This window comes from Entelurus aequoreus, linkage group LG16 (assembly GCF_033978785.1).
Source record: "Entelurus aequoreus isolate RoL-2023_Sb linkage group LG16, RoL_Eaeq_v1.1, whole genome shotgun sequence".
NCBI classification, from domain to species: Eukaryota; Metazoa; Chordata; class Actinopteri; order Syngnathiformes; family Syngnathidae; genus Entelurus; species Entelurus aequoreus.
This window is the reverse complement of record NC_084746.1, coordinates 4,936,821-4,959,320: the sequence shown is the minus strand read 5'-3', so window position 1 is coordinate 4,959,320 and position 22,500 is coordinate 4,936,821. Positions and strand designations below refer to the sequence as shown.

The following is a 22,500-nucleotide window of genomic DNA, read 5'->3' as shown; positions in this document are numbered from 1 at the left end:
ACCGATAATTTCCGATATTACATTTTAACGCATATATCGGCAGGCCGATATTATCGGACATCTCTAACCAAAACCCTTAAGTAAAACACTAACATAAAATCTGCTTAGTGAGAAGAATGATCTTATCAGACAGAAAATAAGCAAATATCACCCTTATTTGACATATTTCATCTTACTTAGATTTCACTTTTTGCAGTGCGGGACATTGAGCCTCAACTTTCCACCTGCAGGCAGTTTATGAACATAGCATTTATTTTGCAGCGGAGATAAACGCACATGTTAAAAAACATCAAAAATGAGCAAAAGTCTGGAGACAAGTGCTCCTCCTCAAAATGTGCAGCCGGGTGGTTTTCTTTGCCAAATAAAAAAAATAACAAATTGGCCGCCACTTTAAAGGCCGTCTGTGCAGAGTGTAACCCGAGCGGCGGCAGAGACGTCGGCCATGAAGTGGCACCGAAAAGGGGGAGGGGGGGGGGGGGGGGGCATTGATGGCGTTTGGCATGATGCTGGACGCCAGCCCTTGTTCGACTCTCAAAGGAGCTGCCAGTCACAAAGAGAAAACCATGAAATGCTGCCATTATAAAAGGGGACCAAAAGGCCGCCCGACACCTGATCTCCCCCTGCGGCCATGCTGCCCTTTTGTCCCGGTATTCCATATCTCCCACCAGGCACTGTCGTGCATAACATAAAAAAAAAAAAAAAAGGCAGCGAGCGTCGGAGCAACGATGGACCGGAGGCTCAGCGTTGGCGTGCTCAGACATGGGAAATAAGCAGACCATTTTTACGGCAAAGCAGCTGGACGCCTATCAGGTGGGTGTCACTCGTCATCACCCGTGCAAACATGCCCCAGAAAGAAGACGGGTGGGTACGGGACATCCAAGCAGCCCGACTAATTCTTTGAAATAATACTTCTTCTTTGGCAGGTGTCGCCGAAAAGTTGCACCCGTGATTGTATTAATATTAGATTATGAGCCATAAATAAGTGAAGACAATAGTTACTAAAGAGAAAATATAGTCTTGTTATGAGACAGATTTACTAATTGTAAGAAAGTTAGTGTTATGGTTAATGGTGATGAATGAGTTATTGGGATATTTTTTATTATTATTACATATTTACAGTAGATATATAGTGATATTAACAAGGAGAGTTATAATAGAGGGTTTATTTGCAATATAGTTATTGGTTTTATTATAGCAAAGTGATAGTTCTGGGTAAAGTTAAGAAGTAGTAGCATCCATCCATCCATTTTTCTACCGCTTGTCCCTTTCGGTGTAGCGGGGGTGGGGGCTGGAGGATAATTGCGTATAACTATCCCATTTTATGATGGAAGAGGTTCATTATGTCTTCTCATTGAATATGTGTTTAGTTTCTAGTCAGACAAGATTTTTATTTCAAGATTTTAAAGATTTTTCTTTCAAGATTCTATCAAGATTTAAGATTTAAGATTTTTAAGATTTCAAGATTAAACAAGGTTTTTCTACCGCTTGGGTGGGGGGTAATTTCGTATATAGATAATTGCGTATAACTATCCCATTTTATGATGGAAGAGGTTCATTATGTCTTCTCATTGAATATGCGTTTAGTTTCTAGTCAGACAAGATTATTCTTTCAAGATTTTAAGATTTTTCTTTTAAGATTCTTTCAAGATTTTAAGATTTTCTTTCAAGATTCTTTCAAGATTTTAGATTGAAGATTTTTAATATTTCAAGATTTTAAGATTTTTCTTTTAAGATTCTTTCAAGATTTTAAGATTTTTCTTTCAAGATTTTAGATTTAAGATTTTTAATATTTCAAGATTTTAAGATTTTTTTCCCACGATTTGTCTACCACTTGTCCCTTTCGGGGTAGCGGGGGAGGGGTGGGGGGTGCTGGAGGATTATTAAAATGGATAATTGCGTATAACTATCCCATTTTATGATGGAAGATGTTCATTATGTCTTCTCATTGAATATGCGTTTAGTTTCTAGTCAGACAAGATTTTTATTTCAAGATTTTAAGATTTTAAAGATTTTTCTTTCAAGATTCTATCAAGATTTAAGATTTAAGATTTTTAAGATTTCAAGATTAAACAAGGTTTTTCTACCGCTTGGGTGGGGGGTAATTTCGTATATAGATAATTGCGTATAACTATCCCATTTTATGATGGAAGAGGTTCATTATGTCTTTCCATTGAATATGCGTTTAGTTTCTAGTCAGACAAGATTTTTCTTTCAAGATTTTAGATTCAAGATTTTTAATATTTTTTTTCCCTTCAAGATTTTAGATTGAAGATTTTTAATATTTCAAGATTTTAAGATTTTTTCCCCACAATTTTTCTACCACTTGTCCCTTTCGGGGTAGCGGGGGGGGGAGACAAGTACTGGAGGATTATTAAAATGGATAATTGCGTATAACTATCCCATTTTATGATGGAAGAGGTTCATTATGTCTTCTCATTGAATATGCGTTTAGTTTCTAGTCTGACAAGATTATTCTTTCAAGATTTTAAGATTTTCTTTTAAGATTCTTTCAAGATTTTAAGATTTTTCTTTCAAGATTCTTTCAAGATTTTAGATTTAAGATTTTTAAGATTTCAAGATTTTAAGATTTTTTTCCCACGATTTTTCTACCACTTGTCCCTTTCGGGGTAGCGGGGGAGGGGAGTGGGGGTGCTGGAGGATTATTAAAATGGATAATTGCGTATAACTATCCCATTTTATGATGGAAGAGGTTCATTATGTCTTCCCATTGAATATGCGTTTAGTTTCTAGTCAGACAAGATTATTCTTTCAAGATTTTAAAGATTTTTCTTTGAAGATTCTATCAAGATTTAAGATTTCAAGATTAAACAAGGTTTTTCTACCGCTTGGGTGGGGGATAATTTCGTATATAGATAATTGCGTATAACTATCCCATTTTATGATGGAAGAGGTTCATTATGTCGTCCCATTGAATATGCGTTTAGTTTCTAGTCAGACAAGATTATTCTTTCAAGATTTTAAGATTTTTCTTTTAAGATTCTTTCAAGATTTTAAGATTTTTCTTTTAAGATTCTTTCAAGATTTTAAGATTTTTCTTTCAAGATTTTAGATTTAAGATTTTTAATATTTGTTTTCCCTTCAAGATTCTTTCAAGATATTAGATTTAAGATTTGTAATATTTCAAGATTTTTTTTCCTTTTTTCCACAATTTTTCTACCACTTGTCCCTTTTGGGGTAGCGGGGGGACAAGTGCTGGAGGATTATTAAAATGGATAATTTCGTATAACTATCCCATTTTATGATGGAAGAGGTTCATTATGTCTTCTCATTGAATATGCGTTTAGTTTCTAGTCAGACAAGATTATTCTTTCAAGATTTTAAGATTTTTCTTTCAAGATTTTGGATTTAAGAATTTTAATATTTCAAGATTTTTCTTTCAAGATTTTTTTCCCACAATTTTTCTACCACTTGTCCCTTTCGGGGTAGCGGGGGGGGGGGGGAGTACTGGAGGATTATTAAAATGGATAATTGCGTATAACTATCCCATTTTATGATGGAAGAGGTTCATTATGTCTTCTCATTGAATATGCGTTTAGTTTCTAGTCAGACAAGATTATTCTTTCAAGATTTTACAAGATTTTTCTTTCAAGATTTTTGAAGATTTTTCTACCGCTTGTCCCTTTCGGGGTAGCGGGTTTCTAGTCAAACAAGATTATTCTTTCAAGATTTAAAGATTTTTAAGATTTTTCTTTCAAGATTTAAAATTTAAGATTTGAAGATTTTTCTTTCAAAATTTTTTTAACGCTTGTCCCTTTCGGGGTAGCAGGGGCGGTGCTGGAGGATTATTAAAATGGATAATTGCGTATAACTATCCCATTTTATGATGGAAGAGGTTCATTATGCGTTTAGTTTCTAGTCAGACAAGTTTATTCTTTCAAGATTTTAAGATTTTTCTTTCGAGACTTAAGATTTCAAGATTTTACAAGATTTTTCTTTCAAGATTTTCGAAGATTTTTCTACCGCTTGTCCCTTTCGGGGTAGCGGGTTTCTAGTCAAACAAGATTATTCTTTCAAAATTTAAAGATTTTTAAGATTTTTCTTTCAAGATTTAAAATTTAAGATTTGAAGATTTTTCTTTCAAAATTTTTCTAACGCTTGTCCCTTTCGGGGTAGCGGGGGAGGGGTATTAAAATGGATAATTGCGTATAACTATCCCATTTTATGATGGAAGAGGTTCATTATGTCTTCTCATTGAATATGCGTTTAGTTTCTAGTCAGACAAGATTGAGGTTTTCTGTGTAGTTTTTTACCATGACATGTTTCACTGTCATCTGCAGTTGTCTTCAGAAGTGTCGCTTGAAAAAAATCTGTTACACTCTACTATACCTAAATCTTGTCTGACTATAGAAAAAAAAAAAAATATATATATATATATATATATATATATACACATCACATGTATGTCGTGGTAATACATACATTATTACATTGTAATACAATTATTACTATTACTTTTGTCTTGTAAATTGTGTTATCTGTATAGTAGCGGTTTCTTGTAGTTACACTGCAAAAAGTCAGTGTTCTAAAAAAAGGAAAAAAAATACAAAAATGAGGGGTATTTTATTTGAACTAAGCAAAATTATCTGCCAATAGAACAAGAAAATTCGGCTTGTCAAGACTTTCCAAAACAAGTAAAATTAGCTAACCTCAATGAACCCAAAAATACCTTAAAATAAGTATATTCTCACTAATAACAAGTGCACTTTTCTTGGTAGAAACATTTTTTTTTTACCTTTTTGCTCAATATGTTGAAAAATATTCTTAAATGAAGTAAATGCTAGTGCCATTATCTTGACATAATGATATGCGCTCGGCATCGTGATTTTTTTTTTCATGCTTGAAATAAGAAATGATTACTTTAAAGAAGTAGTTTTATACTTGTGAGTGTTGATGACACAGCTTTGCAACAGTTGATATTCTAGTTTCAAGCATGTTTTACTCAATATAGCTCATCAAATCTCAGCAACAAGCTGTAATATCTTACTGAGATCATTTAGGACCAAAACACTTAAAACAAGTAAAACACTAACATAAAATCTGCTTAGTGAGAAGAATGATCTTATCAGACAGAAAATAAGCAAATATCACCCTTATTTGACATATTTCATCTTACTTAGATTTCACTTTTTGCAGTGTACTTATAATAACACATTTTTTCAATGTGTGTCTCGATACAACTTTTTTTTTTTTTTTACTTCTGATACCATACCCATGTCGGAGCCTTGAGTAGCGGATGATACTGATCCGATATCAGCAGGAATCATGCATTCTTTTATATTTGTTTGTAGTGTGAAATGTCAGAAAGTTTGATTATTTAGACTGAGAACAACAGTAGGTATAAAAAAACACTAATCTATTTAGGTATTATTAACCGTCTGAAATGGAATGAGGCTTTCTTTAAGTTGAAGTTGAGTGGTAATTGTTTTTTAGGCCACAATAATTCATTAGTTCAGCCCCACAACGCAGTAGTTTAAATCAGTGTTTTTCAACCTTTTTTGAGCCAAGGGACATTTTTTGCATTGACAGTAAAAAGTTGTTGGATATGACTTTAAAGCATAACCAATCATGCATCACTATAGCTCTTGTCTCAAAGTAGGTGTACTGTCACCACCTGTCACATCACACCCTGACTTATTTGGACTTTTTTGCTGTTTTCCTGTGTTGTAGTGTTTTAGTTCTTGTCTTGCGCTCCTATTGGTGTTTTTTTCTCTTTTTTTGGTATTTTCCTGTAGCAGTTTCATGTCTTCCTTTGAGCGATATTTCCCGCATCTACTTTGTTTTAGCAATCAGGAATATTTCAGTTGTTTTTATCCTTCTTTGTGGGGACATTGTTGATTGTCATGTCATGTTCGGATGTACTTTGTGGACGGCGTCTTTGCTCCACAGTAAGTCTTTGCTGTCGTCCAGCATTCTGTTTTTGTTTACTTTGTAGCCAGTTCAGTTTTAGTTTCGTTCCCTAAACTTCAATGCCTTTTCTTAGGGGCACTCACCTTTTGTTTATTTTTGGTTTAAGCATTAGACACCTTTTTACCTTCACACTGCCTCCGCTGTTTCCCACATCTACAAAGCAATTAGCTACCGGCTGCCATCTACTGATATGGAAGAGTATTACACGGTTACTCTGCCGAGCTCTAGACAGCACCGACACTCAACAACAACACATCATTTGCAGACTATAATTACTGCTTTGCAAAAAACACTGCATTAATGCACCTTGGTATAGGAATAACTATGACACGTGTTCATTCGTAATTTGGAATTAGTACAACTAGCTTAACAACATTGTCGACATTGCATGTAACATTTGTCCACTATGGTGTGATTTCAGGACTGTACGTATTTCACAAGAAAGGAAATTCTCAGGTAAGTCGTTATTTTTGTTCTATTGAGCACAATAACGTACCTGCGGGGCCAACAATACACACCGTTTCGTTAATTATTTATTTATCTGTCCTTTATTGCAGAGTAAGCACCTCAAAAATATTATCTTTACTATTTCGCATTTTTGTCAGTTGTTTCCACTTAAAAAAGGGGACAACCTGGTACATGACACAGGAAGTCAAAACAATTTTATAGACAAATTATACTATTTTTAGTCATGGTGGAGTGTGTGTGTATGGGTGGGTTGGGGGCGCAAAATATGTTCTTCCTAGGGGGGGCAAAACAGAAAATAATTGAGAAGCACTGCTTTAATGTAAGCGAAATGAACTAAATCATCCAAAATGTGTCAAAGTCAAGAATGATCTATGACCCCCGGGATGATATTTGATTAGTATTAGAACCGGCCCGCAGGCCACAGCCGCCTGCTGCTGTTTTGCACACGCCAATACTCCCATAATTTTTCCCCATCGAGTCATAAAAATGGGGTCCCAAAGTACATTTTTTGGGGTCCCGCTTTTTTGTAACCGTTTGAAAACAAATGATAAATGCATGCATTATCCCAGGGGTGTCAAGCTCATTTTATATGGGGGGCCACGTGGAGAAAAATCTACTCCCAAGTGGGCCGGACTGGTAAAATCACGGCACGATAACTTAAAAATAAAGACAACTTCAGATTGTTTTGTTTGAAAATAGAACGAGCACATTATGAAATTGTACAAATCTTGTTAGGGTTGTTTTTTTTACACTTACATGTTGCGGTTAATAGTATTCTATCTTTACTTGTTATTTATACTTTATGAATAAATTATGTGATAATGTCAATCAATCTACCAAGATAAAAATATTATACCAAAATCAAATTACAGTATGTTATTTATGTAGTTTGATCGTTTTCCTCGACTGTTTATTTTCTACATATGTAGCATCACCTACAAAGACACAAATAATTGCTATTGCGACATCTAGTGGACACATTTAGAACAGCAGTTTCTTCCATTCAAAAATTTCAGGTTAATTTTTATACATAGCAAACTTATCCCGCAGGCCAGATAAAACCTGTTCGCGGGCCTGATCCGGCCCTCGGGCCGTACATTTGACACCCCTGCATTATCCATTATATCTCACATTCTATATTGTGTTTTAGAAACAGGTTGTGTTGCGTCTGACCAGTCTTCCTCCCAGGGAATTAAAGTCACTGGTCAATCTCAAGTTCTTTCAGATGACATATGTTGAGTAAGAAGGACCATCAAGACAGAATAGGAATATTATCAAGTTTTACTAAAGCTTTAGGAGACCAGTCCTACGGTGCGCTAATACCGGCATCTAGAAGAGGTCTCAAAATCAAACGGGAAGAGACAACTTATTGAATACGAAAACAGCCCCCACCCTGCCCAGAAAGGAATACAGCCTCTTTGTTATAATACTGATAAGGTAAAAAGGGAGTGTGCTATACTCCCACATTCCAACCCTTCGAGGTAAAGCACAGAGTTTACTTGCAAATATAAGATACAAGCAAAAAGAGTACACATGGGAAAATATTAGCTTCTTTAAACATGACTATGAATAAAGAAAGAACTCTTAAAAATATATGCATTCTTGACAGTTGTCTTAAACATTACTTAATTCACCAAAAAAACAAAAATACTAAATAATTTTTTTTATGCATATGTGAATGTATTCAGTTATAAAAATTCATTCACTTTTGTCTTTCCTTCATGGATCTAAACTTTACCAATGCCGGTAGTTTTTTCTATATTTTTATTGTAATATTTTCAGAATGTGTTTGTTCTATTTTGGGCCAAAGAAAACAATCTGAAGTTGTCTTTATTTTTTTCAGTTTTAATGCCATGATTTTAATAGTCCGGCCCGAGTGTGCACATATTTTCCTCCATGCGGCCCCTGAGCTAAAATGATTTTGACGCCCCTGATCTAAAAGTTTCCTCTCTTGCTCTGAATAAGACAATTTCTCTCTTCCACGTAGACTCTTCTACCGCTATCACGATTTGGCACCGCAGCTCGTTCCCCTCGACTACACCAACCAGCCAGATGTGAAGCTACCATACGAGCTGATTGGCTGCATGCCCGAGCTGAAGGTAGACCACCACCTGTCTCCATAATCAATGAGAATTCTTTGAACGAGCGTTTGCTAACCGACTCTTCCACTGTAAGAATAATTGTATCTAAGTTATCAGAAACTTTGTGTTTCAATGAGTTACCGGCGAGCAGACAAAGCTGTCTTTGTTCTTACCGATCAAAAGGCTTGCAAAACTCCACTGTGTAGGATGGGAAGCGACATGGAGGTGTCAGTTTCTTTCCTCTATTGTAATCCACAGGAAGATTTTGTCTCGACCAGAGATCTACAAAGCGAAGAGGAAGCAGGACCTGACCCCCCTCCAGGCACCTTTTCTTTGAACTGTTTTGTAACCAAAGGCGACGGCTGTTTACGACCCCCCTTCCTTTAGAAACAGCTGTTGCCATGTAATCAAAGAAAGTCCAAATAAAAGAGGAGGCGTACAATCTTTCATCAGAGTGTGGTGGGACACTGTGCAAAGAGTACAGCCCAGACGTTTCTCCTCAATGAGCTAAATTGAATTCTGTCTCCGTTTAATTCCTTGCTTCTTGTCTGTTTAATAGATGTCAGCAGTGCTTGACCCTGACATCCACACTTGAAAATCCTTGCACGCAAACTTGCAAAAACACAATTTTGTAAAGTCTGTCCCGTCTGTGCAGGACAATCCCTTTCGCCAGAGGATCGCCGAGGTCTTCTCAGAGGACGGAAAGGGAAACATGACGCTGGACGACTTTCTGGACATGTTCTCCGTTCTGAGCGAGATGGCGCCACGGGACCTTAAGGCCTACTATGCCTTTAAGATTTACGGTACAACCCTGGTCATAGGAATCCTCTCAATCTGGACTGTCACCAGTAACTCGGATCAACGAGTTATTTTTCCCCTTTTTGCAAGACTTCAACGACGACGACTTTATTTGCAAGTCGGACCTGGAGAAGACTCTCAACAAGCTGACCCGCAACGAGCTGACGGAAGACGAGGTGCGCATGGTGTGCGAGAAGGTGCTGGACGAGGCCGACCTGGACAACGATGGCCGTCTGTCGCTGGAGGACTTTCAGCATATGATCGTACGAGCGCCAGACTTCCTCAGGTACGGAGCAAAACCATAAAACTGTATTCCTCAAATAGTGGCTTCTGGTGTTACAGTCCTAAAAGAAAAGAAACAAATCAAATCCCATCGGGTGCATGAAATGAAAGTGTATTCCACACAGTGGCGGGCCGTGCGTTTCCCACCTAGGCTTTCAGTGATGTCCGACTTCAATGATTACCTCTCACATGACCATTGCTGGAGAAATACTGTACAGGAACACATTTACACACTACTGGGCATTTTTTACACAACAGTGTACAAAACGGGTTATTTTCTGGCGCATTTAAAAACCAATAAATCCGCATCAGCAAGTAAAACATATCTTATGTGGTACTGTCAAAATTAAAATGGCAAAAAACATATTGGCAAGTTTTACTGCAATAAGGCGCTTTTGGTAGCCATCTACAAGCTTCTGCTTGAATTTTTGACCACTCCTCTTGACAAAATTGGTGAAGTTCAGCTACATTTGTTGGTTTTCTGACATGGACTTGTTTCTATAGCATTGTCCACATGTTTAAGTCAGGACTTTGGAAAAACCTTAATTCTAGCCTGATTTAGCCTTTCCTTTACCACTTTTGATGTGTGTTTCCTCCAAAAAGGTCTTATCTTTGTCCATGTGATGTCAGATGAAACAAAAATTGAGCTGTTTGGCCACAATACCCAGCAATATGTTTGGAGGAGAAAAGGTGAGGCTTTTAATCCCAGGAACACCATGCTTACCGTCAAGCATGGTAGTGGTAGTTTTATGCTCTGAGCCTGTTTTGCTGCCAATGGAACTAGTGCTTTACAGAGAGTAAATGGGACAATGAAAAAGGAGGATTACCTCCAAATTCTTCAGGACAAGCTAAAATCATCAGCCCGGAGGTTGGGTCTTGGGCGCAGATGGGTGTTCCAACAGGACAATGACCCCAAACACACGTCAAAAGTGGTAAAGGAAAGGCTAAATCAGGCTAGAATTAAGGTTTTTACAAAGTCCTGACTTAAACGTGTGGACAATGCTGAAGAAACAAGTCCATGTCAGAAAACCAACAAATTTACACCAATTTTGTCAAGGGGAGTGGTCAAAAATTCAAGCAGAAGCTTGTGGATGGCTACCAAAAGCGCCTTATTGCAGTGAAACTTGCCAAGGGACATGTAAGCAAATACTAACATTGCTGTATGTATACTTTTGACCCACATTTTCAGTAGACCCATAATAAATTCATAAAAGAAGCAAACTTCATGAATGTTTTTTTGTGACCAACAAGTATGTGCTCCAATCACTACATCACAAAAAAAATACACTTTACAAGTGTATGTAAACTTTTGACCATGACTGTAATATTAAGTACTAAAAATAGACCCCTGATTCTCCCTGCAGTTAAGAAAATAAACACCTCTAGCCACTGTATGAAGGGTAACAGCACAATTGATGTGCCTTTAAGGGCTCGGTTGACTCGTTATCCACTTTCTGTTCACAGCACCTTCCACATAAGGATATAAGTTTGACTGCCACCTACCAATGCACTTCAAATGCCGACGACTGAGAGGAAAGTGGTAAAAAGTAGATATTTTCATAGAAACCACTTCTTGTATTTTGTGAAAAAAATATTAGTTTTGATAGAAACACAGTTTTTAAATGGACCCGATTACACGACATTATGAAGGAAAGACACACCAGAACGATGCAGAAGGTCACGTCAGGCCGAGAGAGCGAGAAGGAAGCGGTTGAGGTCCATTGCGGGGACACAAGGTTGACTGAGTTTCCGCCGACAGTCAGCCACCACCAAGTGAGGACGGAGCGTGGTTTCTTACTTTGCTCGGTTTTTATTTCATCAAAACAAAACAAAAAAGTATAGATTTCTCTACAAATTGCAGATAGATAAGAAGAGTACAGTACAATAAGTAGATCTCATTATACAATATTCACTATGTTGTACTTCACAAATGTATGAAATGAGTGTAAAAATACAGGATGTAAGATTTAAAAATGTGCTGTTTTTTTTAAGTCTGTTGGAGCAGGATGCAAATGTGGTCGATAACACACTGGAATAATGTGCGTCTATGCAGGACAACAACAAGGCTGCGTTCACACTCGGGGTTTGGTACTCTGGTACGGACCAAAAAACAAAAAAAATGACAAAAACAATACTTGATGAGCGCATTGGTTCGTTCAGTGTTCATACGTTAAGGTGTTTTTGTCATGTGACCAAAGGCTGCGCAGGGGAACATATACATAAGTCATGATTCTATTACCGTATTTTTCGGACTATAAGTGGCAGTTTTTTTTCATAGTTTGGTGCGACTTATACTCAGGAGCGACTTATGTGTGAAATTATTAACACATTAGCGTAAAATATCAAATAATATTATTTATCTCATTCACGTAAGAGACTAGACGTATAAGATTTCATGGGATTTAGCGATTAGGAGTGACAGATTGTTTGGTAAACGTATAGCATGTTCTATATGTTATAGTTATTTGAATGACTCTTACCATAATATGTTACGTTAACATACCAGGCGCGTTCTCAGTTGGTTATTTATGCCTCATATAACGTACACTTATTCAGCCTGTTGTTCACTATTCTTTATTTATTTTAAATTACCTTTCAAATGTCTATTCCTGGTGTTGGCTTTTATCAAATACATTTCCCCAAAAAATGCGACTTATACTCCAGTGCGACTTATATATGTTTTTTTCCTTCTTTATTATGCATTTTCGGCAGGTGCGACTTATACTCCGGTGCGACTTATACTCCGAAAAATACGATAGGCGTTTTTTGTAGAACCGAAATGTAGTTTGCTAGGTTTAATATGTAGGTTATATTTGTATTCTGGTATTAAATGTTAAATTTCACCAAAAACATACTTTTAAAGAGCGCTGTTGTCACACACAGAGAGGAGACTTTTTCTCCTAACAGGTCTGGCAGTGTTCACCATTAAGCTCAAGTGAACCGCACCAGAGGTTACTTGTAAGGGGACCAAGACCCGCACAAGGGTTCACTTAACCAAATGTACTAGTAGAACAAACGTACCAGAGTTGCGTTCAACCGAACCCAATGTGAACGCGCCCAAAACAGCTGACATACCGTATTTTTCGGACTATAAGTCGCAGTTTTTTTTTCATAGTTTGGCCGGGGGTGCGACTTATACTCAGGAGCGACTTATGTGTGAAATTATTAACACATTAGCGTAAAATATCAAATAATACTATTTAGCTCATTCACGTAAGAGACTAGACATATAAGATTTCATGGGATTTAGCGATTAGGAGTGACAGATTGTTTGGTAAACGTATAGCATGTTCTATATGTTAGTTATTTAGTTACCATAATATGTTACGTTAACATACCAGGCACGTTCTCAGTTGGTTATTTATGCCTCATATAACGTACACTTATTCAGCCTGTTGTTCACTATTCTTTATTTTAAATTGCCTTTCAAATGTATATTCTTGGTGTTGGCTTTTATCAAATACATTTCCCCCAAAAATGCGACTTATACTCCAGTGCGACTTATATATGTTGTTTTCCTTCTTTATTATGCATTTTCGGTCGGTGCGACTTATACTCCGGAGCGACTTATAGTCCGAAAAATACGGTAATCGCTTTGTGCAAAGCAATAGGAGTTAAAGTGATACAAAGAAAGGGAAGGAAAGTGCATCACTAACCCAAAATGTTAGACTGATTGCATTGAAATAGTTGTTTTTTCCTATACAGAAGGACGGTCCTGTTTTTGGCTCAAAAGGAGGACATTCATAAAAGCACATACAAAAGGTCCAAGGTACATGATGCATAGCTTACCGGACCAATCGAGCTATTAAGACAAATGGACACGGAGGTCACAAGGTCCAAAATGACTTGTTGGTTCAGGTAAGAAAAAATGAGACGACGACAAAAAACAAAACAAGCGGAGATTGGCGGAGAAGGATGATTGAGTGATTAGGTGCACTTTTAAAGGGACAAACAGGGTCGCTTTGACGTTAATGGAAGGTTGGCAGAGCTGCTGTGTTGAAACGTGTGCACCTTCCTTGAAATACTGACTATTAAGCCTGATTGTGAACAGTACTAACGCCTTTAAGTCAGTTGTTGCGGATAAAGCCAAATAAATTCTACTGTACAAATAACACCATATAAAAAAGAGCTTCTTATAAATAGACAATACAAATGTTGAGGCATGAATGCAAAGGGCGAGGTTGTCAGTCAAATACTGGCATCACTGGCAGTAAAACCAAATTTTCTCCCAAACGGTTCCCAAAGTGACGCCATGGAAATGTATTGCAGGTTGGAATCGATGCACAAAACAAGAGCTACTGTGTAAAGTGCCAGGAGAGCTGAAGGGGCACGAGTTGCCAGAAATGTCATTTAGCTTGACACCGAATAAAAAAAATACAAAATCTTGAAAAATGCTTACGTAAACGGCAACTATGAGGCTGTTTTGTTTTGTTTTTTAGATAGGAGATCAATTCATGTTAGATTAAGTGAAATGATTGTCGAGCACAGGCCAGAGAGAAAGCCCCTGCATTATACACTATTTGAATGTAAAATTAAAGTAAACATGTGCATTTCGGCAGTTTAAGCTTGTCAGTTTCTGGCAAAACGAAGCTCTCCTAAAAATAAGTTTGTATGATTCCTCTCCCAAAAATCCATAGGAGTAACCCTCCGATGGCTGTGCTCGCGATCGTGTGATGCATGACAGACAAACAAGGAAGCAAACATCAGTACAAGCCTGCGTTCGTGCGACGTGGGCAATCTCCTGGTTGTTCTGATCCACAAAGAATCTCCTGCAGACGCACCACTGGAAGCGCTTAGAAGAGGACAATCGGAGGAGAGTCCTCCACTGTGAAGACTAGAAGGGAAATAGTCCACAAGGATGAGGAGCGAGAAAGGAAAAGGAGAGGAAGGGCTCACGATGAGAGAGCGCAGATCTATTTGGATGGAGCGGGTTCTAAAAAGGCCTCGAAAAAAAAGGGTCCTCAGAGGAGGCTACAGTGAAAGAAGCTGGTCTTTTTGCGGGGCTCTAAGATCTTGACTCCTTGACTGCTCCCCTGCGGCATGTTCCCCTCCTGAGGAAAAGCAACACAACAGCTCAGAACTTAGCATTTGTCACACAGATACCTAAAAGTTTTCCCCTGAGCCACATATTGCATTGAGACAAAACTATGGAGGTGTCATATGATAGGCAGAATTCTAAACAATTAAAGCATCTAAAAATGCACACTGTTCAATGTGAATTGCCGCCAAATGCGCTTTACGTTTGTTCTGATTAATTTAAAGGGGAACTGCAGTTTTTGGTAACTTTGCCTACTGTTCACAATCATTATGAGAGACATGACGGTTGATGTTTATTTTTTAATGAGGTGGGCCCACAGGTTTTATCCAGCCTGCGAGACAAGTTTTGCCAAGTAGAAAAATGAGCTGAAATTTTTGAATGAAATAAACTGCCATTCTACATGTGTCCACTGGGTGTCGCAACAGCAATTCATTGGATGTCCTGCTGCAGGAGCCTGCATGACTTCAGAGGAGATGGAGCTATGTGTGGTGTTGAAATAGCTGCAACCATAGACATCTTTATAAGTAGATGCAGCATCGAGCGCTACTGCCTACTGGCGCTGACGAGATGCGGGGCCGCCATCTTGGAGTGGTGATCCTCTCCACTCAGTGCAATTCATTTGGCAGGAGCAATGAACTGTCAGCGCATTTAATTCATCTTACCTCACTGAATACCACTGATTTTCACGCGCTTTTTTGTCATACGTCTACCGTATTTTCCGCACCATAAGCCGCACCTAAAAACCACAAATTTTCTCAAAAGCTTATAACCCGGTGCGCTTTATATATGGATTAATATTAATATTTATTTTCATAAAGTTTAGGTCTCGCAACTACGGTAAACAGCCGCCATCTTTTTTCCCCGTAGAAGAGGAAGCGCTTCTTCTTCTACGGTAAGCAACCGCCCCCATAGAAGAGGAAGCGCTTCTTCTTCAACTGTAAGCAACCGCCAAGGTGAGCACCCGCCCCCGTAGAAGAAGAAGCGCGCGGATATTTCATTTCATTTGTGTGTTTCTGTAAAGACCACAAAATGGCTCCTACAAAGAGACACGCGTACAAGGTTCCACTGACTTTTGATATTCCTGTGAACCACACTGTGGATACAACGGGAGCACGTACGGTGAATATCCGTTAGCTTGCCATGCTAACGGCCAGAAACTTCCACCCATGGTGATATTCAAAAGGAAGATCTTGCCAAAAGAGAACTTTCCAGCCGGCGTCATCATAAAAGCTAACTCGAAGGGATGGATGGATGAAGAAAAGATGAGCGGAGACCGGGTGACTTTTTTCACGCAGCTCCGTCCCTGTTGATCTACGACTGCATGCGCGTCCACATCACAGATGGTGTCAAAAAACAAGTGAAGCACACCGAAGAAGAAGAAGAATTCGAGGGATTTGTGGATGAGTAATAACTTCAGAAAGTGAGCTTTAAATGTTTATTTTGTGTGTTGTGTGACATTAACGTTTGAGCAACGTTGAGTTATTGATGTTGCTATTGCTCTGCACTATTTTGAGTGTTACTATTTTTGTGATTGCACATTTGCACATTACATTTTGGGAGTGAACAGAGTTGTTAGAACGCTGGTTTGTAATATATTATTAAAGTTTGACTGACCTATCTGACTGTTTTTTTGACATTCCCTTTAGCGCAGCGTAGGTGCGGCTAATAACACGGGGCGGCTAATAGGTAAACAAAGTTTTGAAATATGCCATTCATTGAAAGTGCGGCTAATAACACGGGGCGGCTTATGGTGCGGAAAATACGGTAGTTATGATAAAGGACACATGTTTTGGCGTGTTTTATTATTCATAGTTTGCTTAACAGTAATAGAATATTCTTATATGCTCTAAGTGACCAGACGTCCGAGATCAAAACTGGGAATATAATCCCAGAGAAGTGGGAAAAAACGGTCAGCTATTTTTAAATTCAAGAAACAATATGATTATGTTAAATATACCTGCGTATATCCTACATAAACAATGTATGAATACATTAGATATCTATATATTTTATGGACCTATAGACAGTATCTCTGTTGCTGCAGCAGCAGAGAGTTTATTCTGTCTTGACACTTTGTAATGATATTTTGTATTACATTCTTCCCTTAAATGATCATGTTTACAGTGATTGTTTTATATGTATTATTTATGTATGTTGCTTTGGATAAAAGTCCCACACATTTCACGAAGGTGGGCTACACAAACTTGGGTTGGAAAAGCTAGACTAAATTTAGACTTGTATAATACTGTGTAGCCACTGTCCATCTGATTGTCTAGTTAGCAAACATACAGGTATATTACCCTGCCGCCCCCTACACAATCGGGACTGTGGTCCTAACTTTTACCCCTGTTGGCTTTTACAATCTTTATCTTCATCATTTATTTCAACTTTATGTTACTCAAGTAGGACATTTTTAAATGTAATTAATTTCATTGACAAGCAATTCTATTATGGTCATACTCTTGTTTGCTAGCGGCTACGATTTCAGTACTATTGAAGATCTTTGCTCCTTCTCAACTCTGTGGTAATATTCTTTTCACAAAATACAACCAATAGTACGTTAATGTTAAATCTTACTTGTGAAAAGTAATCCCCTGATTCCTATTTTCAACAGTCCGCTCATTTGAGCAGGAAAACGCTGAACACCATCTTTGTTTTCTACCTGTCAACTGTCAGTTTAGGCTGCTCGCCGGCTCCTCATCACCACTTCAAGATGGCGGACTAATTTCTCGCATCACAGCAGCCAATGCTGCGTCTACTTATAAGATGTCTATGGCTGCAACACTTCAGTGTTTGGACACTACTACTTACTTTGCTTATTAATGATAGTATGCAAAATGTTGATTGTTACATTCATGCCTTGACTGTCAAAGATGTTGGTAATGTAACCTTTGGAATTTCTACCCAAATGAATGCTTTTGATAATCTGTTAATTTTGTGGTGTACTTATGACTGGGAAAACATTTTCTAGGTGCACATAAATATGCTGAAATAATATGTATTCCCTTCTAAGTTCATGTGTGATTATTGAAATGGGTCCAAACTCACAAGTTTTGTTGTAGATGTTACATATGTACAGAATAAGTCAGGTGATGTTAGTACATCAATGAGTAAATTAGATTAATAACATCCTGCAATTTGATTTTCATTATATTATTCTTCATTTAATCTTCTGACAGATTTAAAATTAACACCAATGGGAGCATTTCAAATCTCTGCCAGACTTAATTCCACCTATCCGACTGGTTTCATCATGTATTCAGAAAGAATACAATGACAAACGAAGATAGAATACGATTAGCCGCAACATACAAGTTTAAAAAAAAAAAAGTTTTATACATTTGTACATTTACAGAATGTGCTTCATCTATTTTAGAACAAAGAAAACAATCTACAGGGAGCTAAAATGAGTTTGACACCCGTGCTAATGCTAACGAGAGCGAGACGTTTGTTCCAAAGAAAATAAAAGAAAAGTGTTGCCAGTGCTTTAGATTTGCGGCAACAGGCATGGAACAAATGACTGCACGCTGCAAAGTTTCTTTTAAAAAAAAGGCAGAAGCACAACTAACTTATTCCAGCATCTGAAACAGTATCGAGCCGAAAACGGGAAATGCAACTCTTTACGAGGCGAACAAGATAGCCACAACAACAAACTCCACCTAAAAAGCAGCATACTGTGGGGAAATCATTTACACAAGGTGCTACATAGTAGACTAGGTACTAGAACAGTGCACAAAGCGATCACTAAAGCAGTCGCTCGGCACATCCAAACCGGACAGCTCTTTTGTGGAATTCTAACACATTTAATCATCAATATAGTGATACATTGCATGTGCAATGAAGTGTACATCGTCTTTAACATCAGTGCATTCTTAACAATGAGGCCAGGATACTTCAGGAAAAAGCCTGCATTTATCCACTTACTAAAACTATATACTCATCTCAATTTTTACATGATTTGCATACAAAGTACAATACTACATTTTTATTTACAGTACTATTTTATTCAAAACAGAAGTTTTAAGTTTGCAGTTTATAGATCTGATTGATTTGTATCACTATTTAATGATTATCGGTACCTTTATTGATTTATTGGAGTTTATTAGCATGCTAAGTGCAATGCTACATTTTTATTTACAGAAATATTGTATTCAAGAAACAAGTTTAAAGTTTACACTTTATTAATCTCAATGTTTGAGATTTTTTTTTTTTTTTCTACATTTTTATTTGTAAAATAATTTTATTCAAGCAGAAGTATTATCTCCCAGGGGAAGCTCTTAATTTAGTTATTTGAAAATGATTACATAAAAGTACAATTTATATCTGGTCTAAAGATAACATTCAAATTTGATTTTGGCTAAGAGTAAGATGCAGTGTATGCAGTGTCATTTTAAACTACTAGCTTTTGATCACATAAAAGTAGAGATGTCCGATAATGGCTTTTTTGCCGATATCCGATATTGTCCAACTCTTAATTACCGATTACGATATCAACCGATACCGATATACACAGTCGTGGAATTAACACATTATTATGCCTAATTTTGTTGTGATGCCCCGCTGGATGCATTAAACAATGTAACAAGGTTTTACAAAATAAATCAACTCAAGTTATGGAAATGAAAATGCCAACATGGCACTGCCATATTTATTATTGAAGTCACAAAGTGCTTTTTTTTTTTTAACGTGCCTCAAAATAGCAGCTTGGAATTTGGGACATGAGAGGGTTGAGGTGGGGAGGGGTAGGGGGTAGCGGGGGGTGTATATTGTAGCGTCCCGGAGGGGTTCTGGGTATTTGTTCTGTTGTGTTTATGTTGTGTTATGGTGCGGATGTTCTCCCGAAATGTCTTTGTCATTCTTGTTTGGTGTGGGTTCACAGTGTGGCGCATATTTGTAACAGTGTTAAAGTTGTTTATACGGCCACCCTCAGTGTGACCTGTATGAATGTTGAAGGGTTCTGGGTATTTGTTCTATTGTGTTTATGTGGTGTTACGGTGCGGATGTTCTCCCGAAATGTGTTTGTCATTCTTGTTTGGTGTGGGTTCACAGTGTGGCGCATATTTGTAACAGTGTTAAAGTTGTTTATACGGACACCCTCAGTTTGACCTGTATGGCTGTTGACCAAGTATGCCTTGCATTCACTTGTGTGAAAAGCCGTAGATATTATGTGATTGGGCCGGCACGCAAAGGCAGTGCCTTTAAGGCACGCCCCCAATATTGTTGTCTGGGTGGAAATCGGGAGAAATTCGGGAGAATGGTTGCCCCGGGAGATTTTCGGGAGGGGCACTGAAATTCGGGAGTCTCCCGGGAAAATCGGGAGGGTTGGCGAGTATGACTGGGAGACGCAACTGCTCTGTACTTCTCTCTACGTCCGTGTACCACTCCGTACAGCGGCGTTTTAAAGTCATACATTTTACTTTTTGAAACCGATACAGATAATTTCCGATGTTACATTTTAAAGCATTTATCGGCCGATAATTTTGGCAGTCCGATATAACTGGACATCTCTATATAAAAGTAAAACTTGTTTTGAATTACCTTTGTCATTTGTACTACCGTAGTTGGTTTCTTAAAAAAAAAATACCGTAATTTCCGGACTATAAGCCGCTACTTTTTCCCCTCGTTCTGGTCCCTGCGGCTTATACAAGGGTGCGGCTTATATACGGCCTGTTCTTCTCCGACACCAACGAAGAGGATTTCGGTGGTTTTAGTACACAGGAGGAAGACGATGACACAATGATTAAAGACTGACATTTCATATACCGGTAGGCTGGTTATTTTGATAACGTACAGGCGAGCACTTTGTGTTACTTTGCACCGTTGTATTATTTGTACTCTGCATGAATGCTGTTCGCCATGTCAAAGATGTGAAAGTTTGATTGAATGATTGAAAGATTTATTGTTAATAAATGGGACGCTTTGCGTTCCCAAACAGTCATCTCTGTTCCAACAATCCCCTCCGTGGTAGCAGGAACCCCTATATACTACGGTAATTACACATCAAAACCCTGCGGCTTATAGTCGGGTGCGGCTTATATATGGAGCAATCTGTATTTTCCCCTAAATTTAGCTGGTGCGGCTTATAGTCAGGTGCGGCTTATAGTCCGGAAATTACGGTACATAGAAAAAAATCGTTAATCAAGTGTTTGTGTGAAAATATCGCAGATTTTAATTTTAGGCCATATCGCCCAGGCCTACGAGCAAGATTGTTTTGGAGCTCCTGATCGTCTCCCCGTCCTGCAACTAAGTGCAGCGTTTAGGGAAGAGGAACCGCGAGTGCCTGTGGCCAAATTTTGCTTAGATCGTATTTTTGTTGATATTTCATTTAAAAAATGCTGAACCGATATTTCGACGCCAATGATTGTTTAGAAACACAAATGTTCGTGTTTTCGTAGAAATTTCAAATGCCTGCCTCTTACCATTTTTGTGTCCATTTTGGATTTGATGTCCCTCGCAAGTGTCAAAAAGGCCTTTAAAAGGACAAAAAGACAGTGTTATTATCATCATCCTATATAATATGTAACGTAACCTACAGTCTCCACATTGATGTTAGCCTTGGCGCTGGTCTCCATGAACTTGATGCCGTACTCCAAAGCAAGCTGCAAGAAGATTAATGGGGAACGTGTCAGGATGTGTTTTCGGCCTACCCAACATTGAAAGTTTCAGGAATGCTTCTCACCTTTTCCCCTCGCTCTTTAGATACCTGTCGCTTGTCGTTGATGTCACATTTATTGCCAAGAACCATCTTCTCGACATCAGATGACGCGTGCTGGAACAGCCCAAGATGCTTTCAGTGTCCCATTCGAAACACACATTTAAAGAAAGTGAGAATGTAAAGTAGATTCATACCTCCTCTATGTTCCTTATCCAGTTCTTGATATTATCAAAGGACTTCTCATTTGTGATGTCGTAAACCAGCATGATTCCCTGTAAAGGACGACGCAAAATGTCCTCAATGGAGCTCAGGTAGGACAGCTACACTAACATATGCTGGGTAGTCACCATTGCGCCTCTGTAGTAGGCTGTTGTGATTGTACGGAAGCGCTCCTGGCCGGCTGTATCCCTGGAAAAACAACAGGAACACTAGAATTAGTGGTCACCAATAAGCTATGCAGCAGGGCCATGAATAAAGTTTGTTTGAAGGAGGATTCATAAAGAGACTGGTATTGAAATGTTGCTGCAAACGTTTATTGCTGTACACATAAATTAGCTGAGACAGAAAATGAAACAGATGGTTCTTGAGGCAATCATTTCTTGCTTGATAAGTAATCACCATCTAACATAATCAAAACAGTGAGGAATGAAGACAATCTCACCATATCTGCAACTTGATCTTCTTGCCCTCGAGCTCTATTGTCCTGATCTTGAAATCTATGCCTGGAGGGATAATCATACATGTCAATCAGAGCAGCAGGTAACTACTACGCTCACTTGCTCACGCAACAATGCTGCCAATAATTTTCCATCCATCCATTTTCTACAGCTTGTCCCTTTTTGGGGTCGCGGGGGGTGCTGGAGCCTATCTCAGCTGCCTTCGGGCGGAAGGCGGGGTACACCCTGGACAAGTCGCCACTTCATCGCAGGGCCAACACAGATAGACAGACAACATTCACACACTAGGGACCATTTAGTGTTGCCAATCAACCTATCCCCAGGTGCATGTCTTTGGAGGTGGGAGGAAGCCAGAGTACCCGGAGGGAACCCACGCAGTCATGGGGAGAACATGCAAACTCCACACAGAAAGATCCCGAGCCCGGGTTTGAACTCAGGACTTCTCAGGAACTCAAGACTTCTCAGGACCTTCGTATTATGCAATATAATTGGTAATTGTGAACAATATATACATTTATTTATATGTGTATATATATACACACGCGCACACACACACATACATACATTACATAT

General features: G+C 38.3%; 2 protein-coding genes across 3 annotated transcripts in view; one reads left to right on the top strand and one right to left on the bottom strand.

The window, feature by feature from the left end:
* The first annotated feature begins 759 nt into the window (after positions 1–759).
* On the top strand, positions 760–11,100 carry cib3 (calcium and integrin binding family member 3). Of its 2 annotated transcripts, XM_062023846.1 has the most exons (6): positions 760–810; positions 6,350–6,384; positions 8,384–8,495; positions 9,133–9,280; positions 9,366–9,561; positions 11,022–11,100. In XM_062023846.1, exons 1-6 carry the CDS (start codon positions 760–762, stop codon positions 11,041–11,043), a joined length of 564 nt encoding a protein of 187 aa, XP_061879830.1. In that variant the 3' UTR covers positions 11,044–11,100. The 2 variants fall into 2 exon arrangements, with proteins under 2 accessions (XP_061879830.1, XP_061879831.1); XM_062023847.1 differs by lacking the exons at positions 6,350–6,384; positions 8,384–8,495.
* A 241-nt stretch (positions 11,101–11,341) lies between these two features.
* Positions 11,342–22,500, bottom strand: part of LOC133631544 (ras-related protein Rab-8A-like) — a 13,496-nt gene continuing 2,337 nt past the window's right edge. Inside the window, exons 2-8 of the mRNA XM_062023845.1 lie at positions 21,912–21,972; positions 21,598–21,658; positions 21,445–21,522; positions 21,275–21,364; positions 21,129–21,194; positions 21,015–21,065; positions 11,342–14,608 (exon numbers count right to left, since the gene is read on the bottom strand). Of these exons, the coding sequence (XP_061879829.1) occupies positions 14,519–14,608; positions 21,015–21,065; positions 21,129–21,194; positions 21,275–21,364; positions 21,445–21,522; positions 21,598–21,658; positions 21,912–21,972 (497 nt within the window). The 3' untranslated portion in view covers positions 11,342–14,518. The remainder of the gene's footprint in view (positions 14,609–21,014; positions 21,066–21,128; positions 21,195–21,274; positions 21,365–21,444; positions 21,523–21,597; positions 21,659–21,911; positions 21,973–22,500) is intronic.